The sequence below is a fragment of the Pyxicephalus adspersus genome, chromosome 4 (genome assembly GCF_032062135.1).
Source record: "Pyxicephalus adspersus chromosome 4, UCB_Pads_2.0, whole genome shotgun sequence".
Classification (NCBI taxonomy): domain Eukaryota; kingdom Metazoa; phylum Chordata; class Amphibia; order Anura; family Pyxicephalidae; genus Pyxicephalus; species Pyxicephalus adspersus.
In genome coordinates this window covers 138,115,711-138,132,314 of record NC_092861.1, presented here as the reverse complement: position 1 = coordinate 138,132,314, position 16,604 = coordinate 138,115,711, and the positions used below count along the sequence as shown (strand labels likewise).

At 37.7% G+C, this 16,604-nt stretch overlaps 1 protein-coding gene across 1 annotated transcript in view; it reads right to left on the bottom strand.

Moving 5' to 3' along the window:
- Window positions 1-16,604, bottom strand: part of LRPPRC (leucine rich pentatricopeptide repeat containing) — an 85,831-nt gene that overhangs the window by 17,041 nt on the left and 52,186 nt on the right. The window contains exons 22-27 of the mRNA XM_072410289.1: window positions 13,173-13,279; window positions 8,155-8,223; window positions 6,126-6,216; window positions 5,107-5,249; window positions 3,730-3,820; window positions 2,631-2,757 (exon numbers count right to left, since the gene is read on the bottom strand). Of these exons, the coding sequence (XP_072266390.1) occupies window positions 2,631-2,757; window positions 3,730-3,820; window positions 5,107-5,249; window positions 6,126-6,216; window positions 8,155-8,223; window positions 13,173-13,279 (628 nt within the window). The remainder of the gene's footprint in view (window positions 1-2,630; window positions 2,758-3,729; window positions 3,821-5,106; window positions 5,250-6,125; window positions 6,217-8,154; window positions 8,224-13,172; window positions 13,280-16,604) is intronic.

Sequence of the window (16,604 nt, the reverse complement as noted above, 5' to 3'; positions counted from 1 at the left end):
GTGACGGCTTTAAAGCAGAACTAAACCCCACTATATTCACCTGTCCCTATTCCATCACAGGGTGCTGTCATGTTCTTCCTTTCCTTCTTTCAAGACAAATGACTGCACAATGCATGAACAAGTCCTGTACATACAGCACTGTTCTGCTCTATGGAGAGGGGAGGGGGAGATTGATGGAGCAGCACTCCGCTGTGCTCTCTCCCCTTTGATCATTCGTTGTCCATCGTCCGTGGATCCCCCAGGACGGTCATTCAGATGATGGACGACGAGCACTTTACGCGCAAGATTCTAGTCCGATATCAGCCCTAAGCCGATTATCGTAAGAGAACCATTGCACGTGTGTACGTAGCCTTAGTCTGCAAGACTTTTTCCAATGTGTTTGGTAAATGACTTCTAAAAAAACATGAGATGAATAGTGTTTCCCTATTTGCATAAATGTTACTATCAATACATGCAAACTTTACACAGTAGAAATAGCTCTGTGCTTTGAAAAGCTACAAACACAAAGTTGACACTACCACCACATAAATCGCATGGCATCTCACCTGCTGCCATATGCATGCATCTCAAAATTACCAGCAGTCTCTTTGCTCTAATGACAGAGCATTTAATATCAGAAAGCCAAGACAAGCTTTTAAATTAAGAAGCCGAGCTGGCCCCTGCATCTGTTTTCCAGCATCTGCTAAATGCAATGACCACTAATGAAATCCAAGCATAACTTTGCAAAGTTCCTTCCTAGATTAACAAAAGCAGAAAAAAAAATCTGCAGCAGGGAAAGCAGTGAGAGTAGAGGGGATAAAAAGGGCACTGTCATTTAGTGTATCAACAATCAAGATAAAGCACACTGATCGTCTTGAGGCTAACCAATTGAGCAGTCTATTCTACCTACTGAAACTTATGCACTGAGCAGATTGGGAAGTAAGCAGGGTCATTGCTAAATTATTCCCATCAATCCAGTGAAATCCTTTGCCGACACAATATGACCATCCTCTCTTAGTCACTTTCAGCTTCAGGGGGGTCAGAAATAGTCATTGGACTCGGGATTTTCTTAACAATCCCCTTAATCCCTGCCTAAGCACTCATTGCTCAGTTCTCCTTCTTACTTTGTCCCATCTGTCGGAGGCCCTAAATCAACAATTCACGCGGGAGGGCTGTAAATTACATGAAGCTCGGGATTTACTTTCCCCCAATCTTTCAATCTTCAGTGTGATTAAATAGATGTTAGGCACTGTTACAGGCCTAATCTTTCATTCCAATACTGCGACATCTCTAATTTCATGTCTCCCAGACTAGCTCTATATAGACTACACAAAACTCATTAGTTGCCTAGCAAATCTGCTACCGACTTCTCATTCTATATCCCGTATAGGATTGAACAGCTATTACAGTTTATTTTGGTGTTTAAAATTAATTGTGGTAATGTACAGAACCAAAATTAGAAAAAAGTTGTCTGTCCAAATATTTATGGACAAAACTGTATATATACACATACTTACATACCCACACACAGTATTCGTGGTGCCCCCGTAAAGTGACCCAACTTTTTAGTCACCCACCCAAAAACAGTTGGATGGTTGCTGAACAGTGTCGGGTGGTGTGCTTGCCTAAAAGGGTCTGTGGTGAACATATTTATAGCTTTATATAAACAAACGTTTCAGTTACATATGGGTGTCAATAAAAGCCTGAGTTTGAGCGGTTTCCTTTTGTAAATATTTGATCTCAATCAAATGGTGTTGGGCTACGTACACACGTCAGATGATTCTTGTCCCTTTCTCGCCTCTGGGCTCGTCTCGGACAAGAATCTGACCTCTGTACAGCAGCCGTCCGACGTCGTTCATGGATATATCCTGGCAGATCCGCGAATGACAGAAGACGAACAACCACAATGGAAGTGAAGGGAGGAAAGCGCAGCAGTGTGCCACTTGGCACTGTATGTACATTGCTCGTTCATTGATATTACAGTCTTCGTTTCCAACAACAAAAATCTGTGTATGTGTGTACATAGCCTTAGTCAGAGCTAAGTGTATGTAGTATGTAATATATATACATATAATAAACTTTAACATACGCATAGCCCTGACTAACACTGTATTCTCCATGGAACCCTTAAAATAACTTTTAGAAGAAAACAATGCCATAGATCAATGCTTTGATACAATACGATATACAACTGACTAAAGCTTAACTGAAATTTCAGTGCAAATCATGTTAAACAATTTCAGAAAGCAATGACCTATCTGCAAAGGTAAAACACAAGCTCCCTGCTAGTTCTCCAAGCACAAGTCCTGCTGATTGCAGAGCTTTAGGCCTGACTTAGTAGGGAGTGTGCTCTGCAAAGAGAGAACTGACTCCACACAGAGCAATGGTCCTGTGTAGCATTCTGGCAAGGGATGGACATCGCCATCTCAGTGATTGCTTTCTAATAAAAAGATTTTCAAACTTTTTGTTTTGAACGTGCACGTGAAATGAATGGAGTGGATTTAAACTGAAAAACTGTGCTGTAAGACTGATATATATATATATATATTTATAAATATATATTCGAAGGAATTGCTCCCTCTATGTTTACCTTTCCGCAATTAGAAATCAAAAACTCATAAAACAGAAAGTAAAATACATTCAATACTTACGCTTCTTCTACTCTCAAAGCATTTTCTAGCAAGCCTTCTTCCAGCAAAGCTTTAATAAGCCTTGTGTAAGCGGTTTTGGACAGAGGTCTAAGTTTTTCCTCGGCCTCCAGAAACAAAGTGTATGCATCTACAAAAAAAAAAAAAATTAAAAAAATAAAACTAAAAAATTTGCCATATAACTTTAAACAGTATGGAAATATTCTATCAACCTTACAAGCAAGCTTGCCCTACTAGCCATCAATATCTGCCAATCTGACCATATAACCCCATCAATGGGGTACAGTTATAAAACTGTCTCTGCAGTCTCTGGAGGTACAAGGTTTCTATACTGAAACATGCTGAAAGGGGAAATATTTTTCCAATGTAAGACTTTACTTTCTTTTATCCTGTATCTGGAATTTTTTTAGATGATTATTTTGGGCTACTTGGGGTAGCTAAAAAACTAAATAAATAAATGCTAACCTGGTCCCATCGTCGTCCTCCAGTGTCCTGCTATCCTCTGGCCGCGTCCTCTTTCTCGATCTGTCCCCCGGCGGGTGTGCTGACGTTCCCGGTGATGTTGGTGCGAACAGCTGCCGCTAAGGCGCGGCGGGAATTTCAATTTATTTTGTATTGCATTAAATACAAAATAACTGTATTGAATGCAATACACTGCATTTATATGTCTAAAAGTGGTACATTGTCTTTCATGAAAATGTATTTTTATATTATTATTATATATTTATTATTATAGTAGGAGTATAATAAAGTTTGAAACACAAAATCATGTCAAAGTTTAATATTAAATTCATTTATCTCTAAATTTAATTATTTTGACATGATTTTGTGTTTTAATCTTTATATATACACATTCTATTATATTATACTGTAAAATAGATCTTCATTAAAAAAAAACGTACCGCTTTTAAACATATAAATTCCGCACAGAAATGAACTGCCCAGGAGGTTAACCAACAAAAACTTAAATTCTGTAATGAAGGCAGATTACAAGACTGTATACATGTTGTTCTTGCGATATTGCTGCCATACATTTTCAGGCTACCACCTGAGTTTATGTTAAAAAATGCAATTAATTTTTTTTTTAAATGCATTAACATACCATTAAAATTGTTCTCCTCTGATAAATCCACCACCTTTTTACTGATATCGATGGCTTCTAATTTCAAGTCTTCACCGGCATCTCGCTCAAACTTAAAAATAAAAAAAAATTAAAAAAAAGAAGAAAAAGCAAATTAAGTCATGTCATTGTTACACAGCAGAGGTAACAGAACTTCAACAAATGTATATACACACACACAACTCAAATATTGACAGGGCAGTTTCCTTGGCGCTAAACTGGACAAAAACAGGGCAGGGATAACAAACATGTTACCAGCTTTACCAAGTTTTCAGTCTGGACTACAGTACACTTTCTCCTTATGTTAGGCGTGGGCAGGGAGAAGCATTTTGCGGCTCTAACTCACTTACTATCCTAATGACACAGGGTTGTTCCTGCGTAAATATGATGCAGTGATTGACTGTTGTCACCACGGAAAAAGGAAGTCCGTTAATAGAATAAAAAAATAATGCAGTCACAAACTGGCATGCTGCAATATAACACATTGAAGGCATGAGTTTAAATACAATTTAAAGTCTCTCCAAACCTAAACATAACAATTTAATATGTTGCAGCTTACCAGTCCTATAATGAAGTGACCACAGTTTTTCTGTTTTTTTTTTCTCTTGACTTTCACCTGGTCATCCTGGGAATATAATACTTTGTCCCTAGGTGGCTACATTCACTCATTCAGTGGCTGCTACCCAGGCTGAAATGTATCTCTCTTTAGTCATCTACAGTACATGTGGGTGTAGATTAGTATATTACAAAACAAAGATAAGATTGTTTTTACTTAAAGTTTATCTATTCTCGATTATTTTGAACGATCGTATTCTGCACAATTCTGTTTAACGATACGATCGTTCAAATATAATCCACCAATAATGTACACACACTTTATACAATCGTTCAAACGATGCAAGAAGCGACATGTACAGGAGAAAGTGTATCACAGAACAATCCACGATCACTGAATGACTGTACACACAATAGATTACGAACGATTGTCGACCAATCAGATCCGCCAGAATGGTTGTTCGTTTCCCATGAGATTACCCTGCGTTAGCATCATTGTGCACCTTTTTGTTAACAACCATCGAACGATCTTTCTTGGATCATTTGTTTCCAACGACAATTATTGCACTTGTACACACAGCCTTACAGAAACTGACATGGATACTACATTGCTGGAGATCACCATGCATTTTCTTAACTTGCTAAAGCCTTCATTGCATTCTATGGTTCAGTGACTCAAGGCAGCATGAGAGCCAGCCATCTAGCATTTCAGAGTTCAGGAAAGAGAGCCTTTTCTTGCATAACAGGTTTCATTTAAAAAGGGATATTCTATTATCTACAAAACAAATAAACCATTAAAGTTACCTCTGGGATGTGAGTGAAAATATTCTCCCCACTTTTCTTGAACAAATTTATGAAAAGGTCCGCGGTTTTACCCCGCACTGGGAGCCCCTCCTCCTTCATTTTGTGCCAAAGTGATGTTGCCTTAGTCAAATCATTATTCTTTTCTGTAACACAAAAAACAGAAATTAAACATTTAAGTTTAGTTAAATAATTCAAATTTTAAACAGAGGGAATGTTTTTTTGGATTTCGGATTGTAAATCTAGAGCTCTTTAAACAGAACTTAACCTTTTAACCTTTTTAAAAAAAATAGTGATGCTCCTTTCGCAAAAAAATAACCTGCCTAATTGTATTTTTTTTTTTTTTTACATTCACCTATCCCTATTACAATGCAAGCACTGCCATCTTTGCATCAGAATTTAATTGAAGGAGTCATTAAGTGGAATATGCACATAAAATAAGGCTTTTGATATCTTTGTGAGGACCCTAAATATTTCTATACATATCTAATCCATATATATTACGTGGGTAAAAGCGATATTTAGGCAAGATTAACATTGGGGATATTGAAAAATAGAAATAAACATATTTTATCCATAAAATCTTTAGACAAATTCTGATCAAGGTCACGCTAGTTGCACTGTAGTCCTCCCTCCCTATATATGCTATCTGTGAGCTCATAGTGGGCCAATCATCCAATGTGAATAGTTTAATGTAAATGTACACTTACATAAGTATTTATGTAGTATTTACTGAGTGATTTTATGCTTTCTATTATTGAATGGATATAGATGATATAATTTGCTCCCTCTTGAACTTGTAGAGTATTCACTTGAAAGACAGGATCTGCAAAAATGTCTTGTCCACTGTATGTGAATGTTTACTATTCTGTTATTTGTTGATACATTTTAACTGAGTTGATGTAATGGAAATATGCCTTTAAAGTCCCCTACACACTGTTAAAATATGTCTAATCCATAATGTCTGCAGGCCAGGTGCTTTAAATAACCAAGAAGCACCACTTTAGAAAACAAGTACCCACCGTAAAGAAACAGTAGATGATAATACATCTCTTGCCTGTCACTTTCATAAAGCCCCCGTGTGATCTCCACACATTTTTCCAACACTTCCACCTGTAACAAAAAAAAAAAAAACGTTTCTGGTTAAGAACACAGGATTGCAGGTATATTTTTGAGTAACCTGCTATTTATACACTGTTTGTGGATGCAAAAATTGTAACGAGGAAAAAACAATCACACTTTAAAATTCTAAATGTTCATCTTTCTCACTTAACTTAAATCTGTAATCCTACAAATAATACTTCCTCCCTTATGGGGACTACACTAACTCATTCCACTGTTTCCATGGAAGGAGCCATGGTTATCGATTTTTGTATTTGCTGTAAAATTCTTTTTTACTGATTTCAATGATGGACATAGCTTTCTCTGTTCTTCAAGATTAGGTTATATGACCACCTACAGAAGTAGGTACAAACCAAAAGCTCAACCTAGAAAGCAGCCCCTGGTGATGGTTGGTCTTACTCAATTCTTTGCTTTCTGAAAATTTCAGTTAATTGGCAATAAAAAGAATGGAAAAAACACCCCAATATAGAATACATAGGCTCAGATAACAAAAACATATGGGTGAGTGACAAGTCCATCAAACGCATAAAAGAAATTTACTGACTGAACTACAAACCAAGCCACCTTAATGTTTTAGGCAAGACTCCCAAATCCACATCAGGTTTTCTCACTGCAAGCAGAACCAATGAAAGGTGCTGCAGAGAAACTATTCCCTTCGATCCAGGCTCTGGTGACCTCGTAAGTCTGTCAACACTTCTTACTTTATGGCTGAGGTACATCACTGTCCTAGTGCTGTCTAACTGCACCTTTACTGGAAGCCATTTCAGGAAACTAACCCAACCACATGCTGGAACATTGAGCAATCAGACAGCTGTAGGAAAGGAAATCCAATATCTAGAATCATCTAAGCCAAGAGGTGACCCACTAAACATTCTAAGGCCGTTAAGCTAGCGTTTGTCATCATGATCAGTGAATGGAAGGGAAGGACTTTTCAGCACTCTGAAAAATGAAGCTACCAAAGTAAGGACAGCTTTGACAGAAAACTTAGCTTGAAATTGCTGCCCAGGTTTCTAATAAGACCTTAAAAACTTTGCAGAGGGGAGAAGCAGAGCTATTAACCTTTGCACTGGCACAACAAACCTGCGAGACAGTGAGAAGATTAAGACTGGAGAATAGGAAGCATTACAGAAAAGGGCATACAAACTCATGTGTTTGTGAACTGCCAGCTCACAACCCACTTTATGTAAAAAGTGGGTCAGCCAGAAGTCTGTAAAAACAGACATACTCTGAAGACATCACCTTCACTTGGAAAAGCCCTTACCATCAGAGGTTGGAACTCGAGTCATGCGACTTTGACTCAAGTCTGACTTAAGTCGCCTAATAAACGACTTGCAATTCGACCTGCAACTTGAATTTCAGCTTTCTCTGCTGACAGTTGAAGGGGCGGGGAGGAAGGCGGTGTTACAGAAGCCTCACTGCCTTCCTCCTCGCCCCCTTTAGCTGTCAGAGGAGAAAGCCGTAAACTTAGAATGTGATCCTGTGCTCAAGAACAGGATCAGTGCTCTGTTCCTATATGGGGAAAAATGGGGATAAATGAAATGATTTGACTTGGGACTCGACTTGGACTTGAAGGGTGAGGACTAAGTCCAACCTCTGCTTACCCCTGGGCTTGGCGGTCTTATACTGCCAAAGACATATGATATCTGAGGCAGTGGGTGACATTCAGTCGAAGGATCCCTCCTCAGAGGTCCATTATCAATCAAAATACAACTTGGGGGAGGGAAAAAGTTACTTTAGACAAACTTCTTGGTTTTAAACAAAAGGGAACATTTGCCCTGTAAGATTCTTCCAAATCTTATCCTGTGTTAGTTAAAAAAGTAAGGTAATTTAGGCTGGGGTCTTCATGGAAAACTGGTCCTCAGAACACCCTTTATTGTGTATAAGTTTTTCTGTATAAGGTAATGTACAATTTTTAACAGTGCATATTACCATGTTCATCTTTTTGTATTTTTGTATAAACCAGTCTATCTTCTTTGGATTGGCTCTCAAGCCAGGAGTCTAAGGAAAAAAGAAAATAAGTAATAAATTAAAACTTTGCACAAGGTAAACAGACCCATTCCTAAGACAGTTTTTTGCTTCAAACAATATAAAAAAAATAAAAACACACACACACATACACACACACACAAAAAAAATGAAAGGACAGAATAAAATATTGAAGTAAGTTGAGTTTCATTTCTTGCTAATCCTCCTCCCAAAGAGACAGGAGCTACAGCCACTGACAACTTTCAATATCATTGCAGACTCAAATGCCAATGATCTAAAGAGCTGCAAAGCTTCACAACTTAATATAGTAAATCTCCCTCTTGTTCCTGGCTGATTGAAAGGGCTGTCATTGCAAGGACGCAGGAGTTGAGCACCAGATATCCTTGAATTTCATTTTGATATTGAGAACTGTTTCGAGAGGACAGGGTCTCAATCATCAAAAGAACATCTAGGTCAGATTAACTAAATCTCCTTGGCTTGCACAGCAGTCCATATTTGTAGCTTATCTCTTACATCTGAGTGAATTACAAACATCCGAGTCTGCCTGACTGCATGAGAAGCCATCCATCCAACGCAGCGATATGTATGTCATTAGGAGCCAAGTTCACCTCAATGAGAGGCCATATACAGCAGTGCATAATTAGTAGAATTAAATAAAAAATGGACCGGAGTAAGTTCAAGATTCACAATCTTTTAGGGAACCAGTTAGGAACGTTAATTGCTCCTGACAATCGCCCTGAAAAATGTAGTTTTGTCTTAAATCCCTTCTGTTAAAACAGCAGGGCAAAGCCTAATGGAATGTGAGCCTTCTGCTTCTTACCAAAACTAGAACTTCAGCTTGAATGAATGACATGTAAAATGTGGGACGACCTTATGTTTAAAAGATAGCAGCACTTCAAACTCCAAACTTTCCAGGTGCCATGCGTTCCAGCAGGCTTATTTGCTTTCCCCCCAAGATCATGGTGTTTGAAATACCAAGCCCTGCATCCTCCTAAGGCCTGTGTCTATCGCTTCATCCATCCATCTTCAGAAAATGGGCTGCTAAATTTTAGCTGTTCCACAGTACTATCCCCTGGTGCAGCTTTCTCCACAGCTAGAAAGGTTTAAAAACCTCCATGTTGTAGATAGACATTCATGAAATAATGCATTTCCAAAGCATTCCCACTTCACATGATACCCCAACTTCACTCCTGGTAGAAAAACAAAAATGCTGTGCAAAAATTACAAGACACAGCTTCCTCAGGGCCGTGAAATTCCATGGAATGTGGTCCAGTAGCAATGTGTAAAGAGTTACACGCTCCCACGTCCAGTATTTCCAGTATAGCAGGGAAAAGTTAAATGAAAGGTATAGGATACTGCAGATCAAACCTTTATTGTTTACCTGTGAAATATTTTGCCATTTTATCCAACCAATCTTCTTATACGATCTGGTAGCCATGATGATTACTTTGTTACCACTTATCCCTCTATTAATGTTTCCAAGGACAGTTTTGTGATCACTTGCCAGAGGCGATGATGACATTTTGTTGCCCAGTAATCAAAACAGAGAAGTAGATATACACAGAACGCCGAATCACTGATACAAAAAATATAACAGCTCCCTGACTGTGCATTGTGCAAATGGCTTGCATGTATAGAATTATAAATGCCTTTGTAAAACAAACAAAAAAAATGTATTCAACTGCATATTTTGCAATTACCCTTGAGTAGCTCTTACAGTTTACTATTACCAGCAATATTTACCACCAGGCTCCATGACTTTCACCTGACATTAAGGGGTAGGGTCTTTAAGACTTTAAGTCTTAAGACTGACAATCATTTATTTTACACTAATTCACTCCATTGTTACTTCCTAACCAGGACTGGATTTGCAGTCACAAAGATGAAAGCGTATTTAAAAATCACTCCAATAAATATGGGCTTAAACAATAGCAAAGACATAAAATACACTCAAGACTATTAGCATAGAAACAAAAGAGATCAGAAAGTACAAAAAAGCCTGTGTTTCGATCTGACAACTTCCTTCCAAACAACGGTTTGGGTTTTTTTTCAAACATGTCACATTATCAGTCCCAAGAAACATTATGCACATACAGCACAATCCTTCATTTACCATTCCTACTTAGACCAGAAAGCAAATTGTAACTTTCAATTCATCATATCTTCTACTTAAATGTGTTCCACTTCCAACATCAAACATAACTCCCTGTTGATTCTATAATTCATAAGAAAGGTAATCAAGATAAAATGTGTCTATAATCTCTGGATCTTCAAACTCAGAATTGTTTTATAGTTTGTTTCCTCAGAGATAGATTAGAAATATGGTTAAGCCATAAACTGGAAGCACCCTGAAAGGGGCTGATAATGTAATGCGTTTAAGATTTGCACACAAACAGCGCCCATAGGCAATAAATGTCTGCCATAAATAAATGAAAGATCAGAAAAGAATCACATCATATGTGACAAACTGCAGAAACCCTTCAAAGTATCCACAAATGGATGATGGAAGATAGATGAGGCAAACTTTTTTTTTTTTTTAAGAACTATGCGCTTTCTTTAGGAACGAGCAGTTATGTTCAAATGCCACTCACCTTGAAACAATAACTCTTAGCTGTAGACAATGATCGCCACCATTAACAACACCGTCGCCAATCTTTAGGTAAAAAGCTGATAAAAATCCAGCATAGCTAAAGCTTACTTGGAGTGTCTTTTCATTATAAATGTTTACTTGCAATATGCTTCTAAACTTGTTAGCAAATTTAACTACTCCAAGAATGTCAATTCCATACCACAGCCACCCTCCTTCCTTGAATGATATAACCCTATTTTCTTCTGGCAGTGTTTAATTATTTTGTGCAAGTCCTCTTGCCTTATATATCCTTTTTGTAGAAATCCCCCTAATTTTCTAATTCTGTCCGTATTTTCATGCAAAAAGTGTTACTTTTTTTTTGCATGGAAATTTATTTTACATTGTAGGCCTATAATTCTTAGGCATAACTCACCAAAATATGTCCAATATTTTATAAATTTAATATTAAAATTTAAATAAAAAAACTCAAATTATTATTTGATATTCCCACCGCTCCTCCCGACCGCACCGACGTCTCTGCAGTCGCCAGCTGGAGATCAGAGGAAGAAGACGTGTCCCGAGGACCTGCAACGACTAGCAGGACGCCAACGAAACAAGGTAACTGGGTTTTTTTTAATGTTTTTAGCGATACTGAGTAACATCTAGGATGGCAGTGCCAGATAGCAGTTTCAGGGTGTCTTGATGTCTATATAAGGGAGTCCTACCACAAAGGTCCTTAAATTGGACTTACAGCACTTCTACTGGCAAAGCCCATGCTTCCTGCTGACTGAAGAGCTTTTCCTTTGACTCAGCAAGGGTGTATCTAAACTCTGCAGAGAGCCACTGCTTTACCACAGAAAGCAAAGGTTCTGCCTAGTGCAGAATACACTTCCCTGCCTGACTTATCTACTTTTACAAAAAAGAAAAAAAAAAAAAAACACGGAGCTGTGCATGCAACAATGCTGGGAGTGAGTAAACTCCCATAAGAATGAAAAGGAGTTAGGTCAACCTGGTTTGGGCAATCAAAATAGAGGACGACTGGGGCAGCATGGTGACTCAAAGTTTAGCACTCTGGCCTTTGCAGTGCTAGGTCATAGGTTCAAAACTCGGCCAGGATTCTATCTGCACGGAATTTGCATGATGTCCCCGTGTTTGCATGGTTTTTTTCTCTGGGTTCTCTGGTTTCCTCCAACATTCCAAAAACATGCAGTAAGAATAATTGGCATACCCCCAAAATTTCCCTTAGACAGTATTAAAGACATATGACTATGACAGGGACACTGGATTGTGAGCCCCTTTAAGGGACAGCTAGTGACATGACTATGGACTTTGTAAAGCGCTGTGTAAAATGTTGGCGCTATATACATTCTGTTTTATAATAATAATATTAATAATAATAAAAAAAAAAAAAGATCAGAATCAGGAAGAGGAGAAGGAAAAGATGCCAGCATCTGTGATGGACTGAAATTAGTGTTTTTAAAAAAAATAGTAATTAGGCAGGTAAGGTTATTTTATTGCAGAAGAGACGGATACCTGTCCCTTCTGCAATAAAGAACCTGCGTGATTGCAATTTAATCGCCCTTTAACTCTTTTAGTAATCAAAAGAACAGCATCAACCTCTCCAGAACTCTCTGATGGAGTTCTGTCAACTGCAAAACTACCAGCAGGCTTGAATATGCAATGGGTTAATATGTTAAAAGGAAAAAAAATAAGAGACTGTCTATTCACACATTCTGTTTTGACTTATCAGTTTCAGAAGGTAAAATTTCAATCAACTGTAGATGAAATATACTAAGCCTGAACAGACCAAGTTTGTCACCTACCCCTTCCTCTAAGCTGCTTACTACAGCGGGAGGGGGCAGAGAACAGGGAGGGGAGGGGAAAAAAATGTTAAATGAAAATGCCAAACACTAGCAGACAGCACTTGTTTGGCTGATTAACTCGAAGACAAGCATTACAAATAAATCTTAGCAAGGACAGTCACAAATTAAATTCCAGAGCTTTTAAGTACAAAGAATTCCGAAGCAAGGAGGATTAAGCAACTTTACACCCAGGAATGGTGCTTTAATTTAATTGTTCCGCGACTGCCGATTCATTATGCAAATATCACTTTTGTTTTAATTCCTGACCGCATTCTGCACATGTAAGAGACAGATCCTACGCACAGATGAAACTGTGTCTCCTGATCTATAATTACGGTGATAAAACTGTACATATTTAGCAGGAGAACTAAATGTATCTTTTTTTCCCTCTCTCATTCCCATTATTATAAATATATTCTATTAATATAAATCAGAGGAAGTGTAATTAGAGGTTAAAATATTAAGTGTGTTCCAATTAACATCTCGCACAAATGACATTGTGATTAAAGAACTATAGTTAACCGCCTCACCTCTGCAATCTTGAGGGCCTCCGCGTACTTTCCTGTTTCGATGAAGACAAATAGAAGGTCGTGGAGCATTACCCTTTCTCCCATTGCGTAACTTATGTAATCCACAGCTGTTGGGAGGCAAAAAGTTGGGATTTTAAGAAATGTTTTCAAAGATGAAAAATGCAGTTTGTTTAAAGAACAAAGTCATCCATAATAAGTATCTCCATTCTGGTTTATGGAAGGCAAGGTCATCTGTCTTCTTCTGCTATTATCACCCTGACTTAAGTTATGTTTATATGCTAGATTAATGCCGCCTAAGTCAAATGGTCAGACATATTTTGCATATACATAGTGGTTGCCCAACGCCCTGGCAGATTGATGAATGACAATGCAGGAACAACTGATGCATTTTCTTAAGTCTATAAAAGGCTTTAGGTTTCATATGCAGTGTCAACAGCCTTTCAACAAAATCATATGGCTCAAACCCCAGGAAAAATGAGGCTTAACCAAATGTGCAACATGTTTACAGGTCTTTACATGCAGAAGTGGAGAACAAGAAATTGTATGCCACCAGGTACTTGGATCCTTTAAAGATTGAACCCAATCTGAATGACTTAAGGCTACCGAAACCACTGTGTTTTAAACAATGGCCTGTGTGTGTGTTTAAAAATTGAAGGTATCCGCCAAACGAACAGGCAATAAAGTTCACCACATATGCCTATAGGATTCAGGACTAACGCTGTCCAAGAGGCAGCTTGCGGTCCTCTGTAGCCCTTAAAGAGGCGGCTTCTGGAATCTTCCGTCATTTGGATTTTTTTCATCTTACATGTGAAGTCCATGACTGCGGTCCCCACTACCTTTGTACACAAGAACATTTAAAAAGGGTAGGACAAATGCTATTATCTAATACATAGAATATTCCTTTTAGAATTTCTGATTTCTGATATACTTGTATATAGTTACTGATGATTATACCCACTTACTACAGGTCCTCCCATTGTGAGGCAACCCTGAAATTTTTCCCTCCATATTGGAGGGATTCTTTGCACCCACAAGGCTAGGAACAACATTCCCCCCTATGCTTCAAAAACCATATGTGCCAAAAACCATATCTATTTATATTGATCTCTGCTGTAATACTTATTAACTAAACATGGATGTTGTCACCAACTACTGTGATTATTGTACAATAATGCACAGTTAGTCTCTACAAAACTAGCCTTTATTGCTTAAATTTTACTAAATAATTTCTTGACACAAAACCCTGCCTGTCGATTGTTTCTATATGGAAGAGAAGTAAAGTACAAAGGCCGAAGGCAAAAGCAGCAGATTATTCTCCTAAAGATACCTTATCAACACAATGTATTCAAAGCCAAAACTTTCTTTTTATTTTTGTTGTTGGATGGCATATGGGAGGGGTAAAACTGTAGCCATTTTTGTTGCCACCTGTTTATTAAGCTCCTGGGCAGTTCATTTCTGTCCTGATTTAAATGTCTAAAAGCAGTACATTAAATTTTCATGAAAAACATTTTACAGTATAATATAGTATGAGTATAATAAAGTTTGAAACAAAATCATGTCAAAATATTACATTAAATAATTTAAAAAAAATGATAAAAATAAATATTATACTCATACTATATTTATACTGTAAAATAAATTTTCATGAGACAATTTACTGCTTTTAGACCTTTTATAAATCCACTGTTTTGCATTCAAAACAGTTATTTTGTATTGAATGCAACACAAAAAGATTTTAAATTCCCGCCACGCCCCCGACATAATGGCTGCATGTACTGTCCTCACCGGGAACTCCCAGGTTAAATATTGATTATTATTTCTTTTACTGTGGACTCAACAAAACATCAGGCGATGGTCATGGAACCAAGTGTACCATTTATTCATGTTTGGGTGATTTTATCCTTTAAATGTTAAGGTCCATTACAAAAAGAAAATCTCCCTAAAAGGGGGACAAACCTTAAGATTATAGATTTAAACTTTAAAAATCTGAAAGGATTATCACACTACCAACACCAATAGCAAATGCAATTGCAGACTTCTCATTTTGTAAAATGATAGATACCCGACTGTCATATGAAACCTCTTCCGATCAGTCCTACATCAAGGGCAAGTAAGCACAAAGCTGCTAGTTTTTCCTTCTCTAGCATTCCTGATCTGAAAATGTGTTTCATGCCAAATCTGGCAAAACAATATTGACGTCAAAAGCAACAAGGTGAATTTCGGCCATCTCCATATTCCAAATTTACTTTAAAACTCATCTTGTCCATCCTCTACAATGCCCCTGCATGGTCTTCTCTTTTCCCCCTTTTTTTTTTTAAATGCCTTTTCACTGCTAGACACCCATTATATGTGTGTAGCGAAGGCTGCAGGATTTCAAGATAATGCTTAGTTAAAATGAAAAATAATGACCTAGGAAAAAAGAAAAAAACGCTCACTTTTTCTTCTGATAAAAAAAAAAAAAAAAAGTCTGAAAATAGAAAGCAGCTATTCATACAGCCCTAAGGAAAAATGAGAAAATCGCAGTGCCCACAGCAGTGCCTGCTTTGAATGAAAAGGTGATTCTCACTTACAGATCAATTACAAAATGTATGGCTATTATACACAAAAGCTGCAGAGAACGTTCCTCAATAGGGTCTCGAGTTAGAATGAAGTATGGCCGCTGATGGTTTAATTCATTATTCGGGAAAACATGGGAGGGCATCAGGATAATATTGTGAGCATAAATACCTGTCATTCATTAGCCTTTGTTGAAATGTCGGCTGAAACTGCGGACTTCTACAATAAAAAGGCTGCACTATGGGAAGGCTTGTAATTAAAGGTTTGCTAAATTTTTTAAGAGCTTCAAATACAGAGAAAAAGAAAGCTTTTTATCTTAGACTTCATGTATAAACACTTTCTTTAGAGGAAAAAAAGGGGGATCTGAACCTAGTAGATTAGATATAACTGAGAAGCTATGAGATGACAGGAATTAGGCTTGTTAGGCCATACAATCAGAATTACACTCTGGCTCTTTGGAATTGGAAATGCTAATCACTTGCGCTTAGAAGGGGCCTTCTCTAAAAAGAGTTTTTAAACCTAAAATCTAATTTTTCAGTATGGTTGACATCAAACCCAACTGTCCACAGGTTTATTGTAGCTATTGCTTACCTATCTCCATTCCATTGAAGGACAGCTCCATCTTCTTTACTACATAAGACTATTTTCAGCCATCTTGATTGGCTGTGCTAGGACGAGTACACGAGTTCATTCCCTGCACATGCAAAGGAAGCCAGGATTGTAAGGTTTACCTGGCAACCAATGCTGAGCATGTGCAGCTCAGCAAAATTTGACATTGTGTGATACTTCCCCCACCTCCTATTTGTAAGCTCCTTTGGGCAGAGACCTCTCCTCCTGTGTCACTGTCTGTATCTGTCTGTCATTTCCAACCCCTAT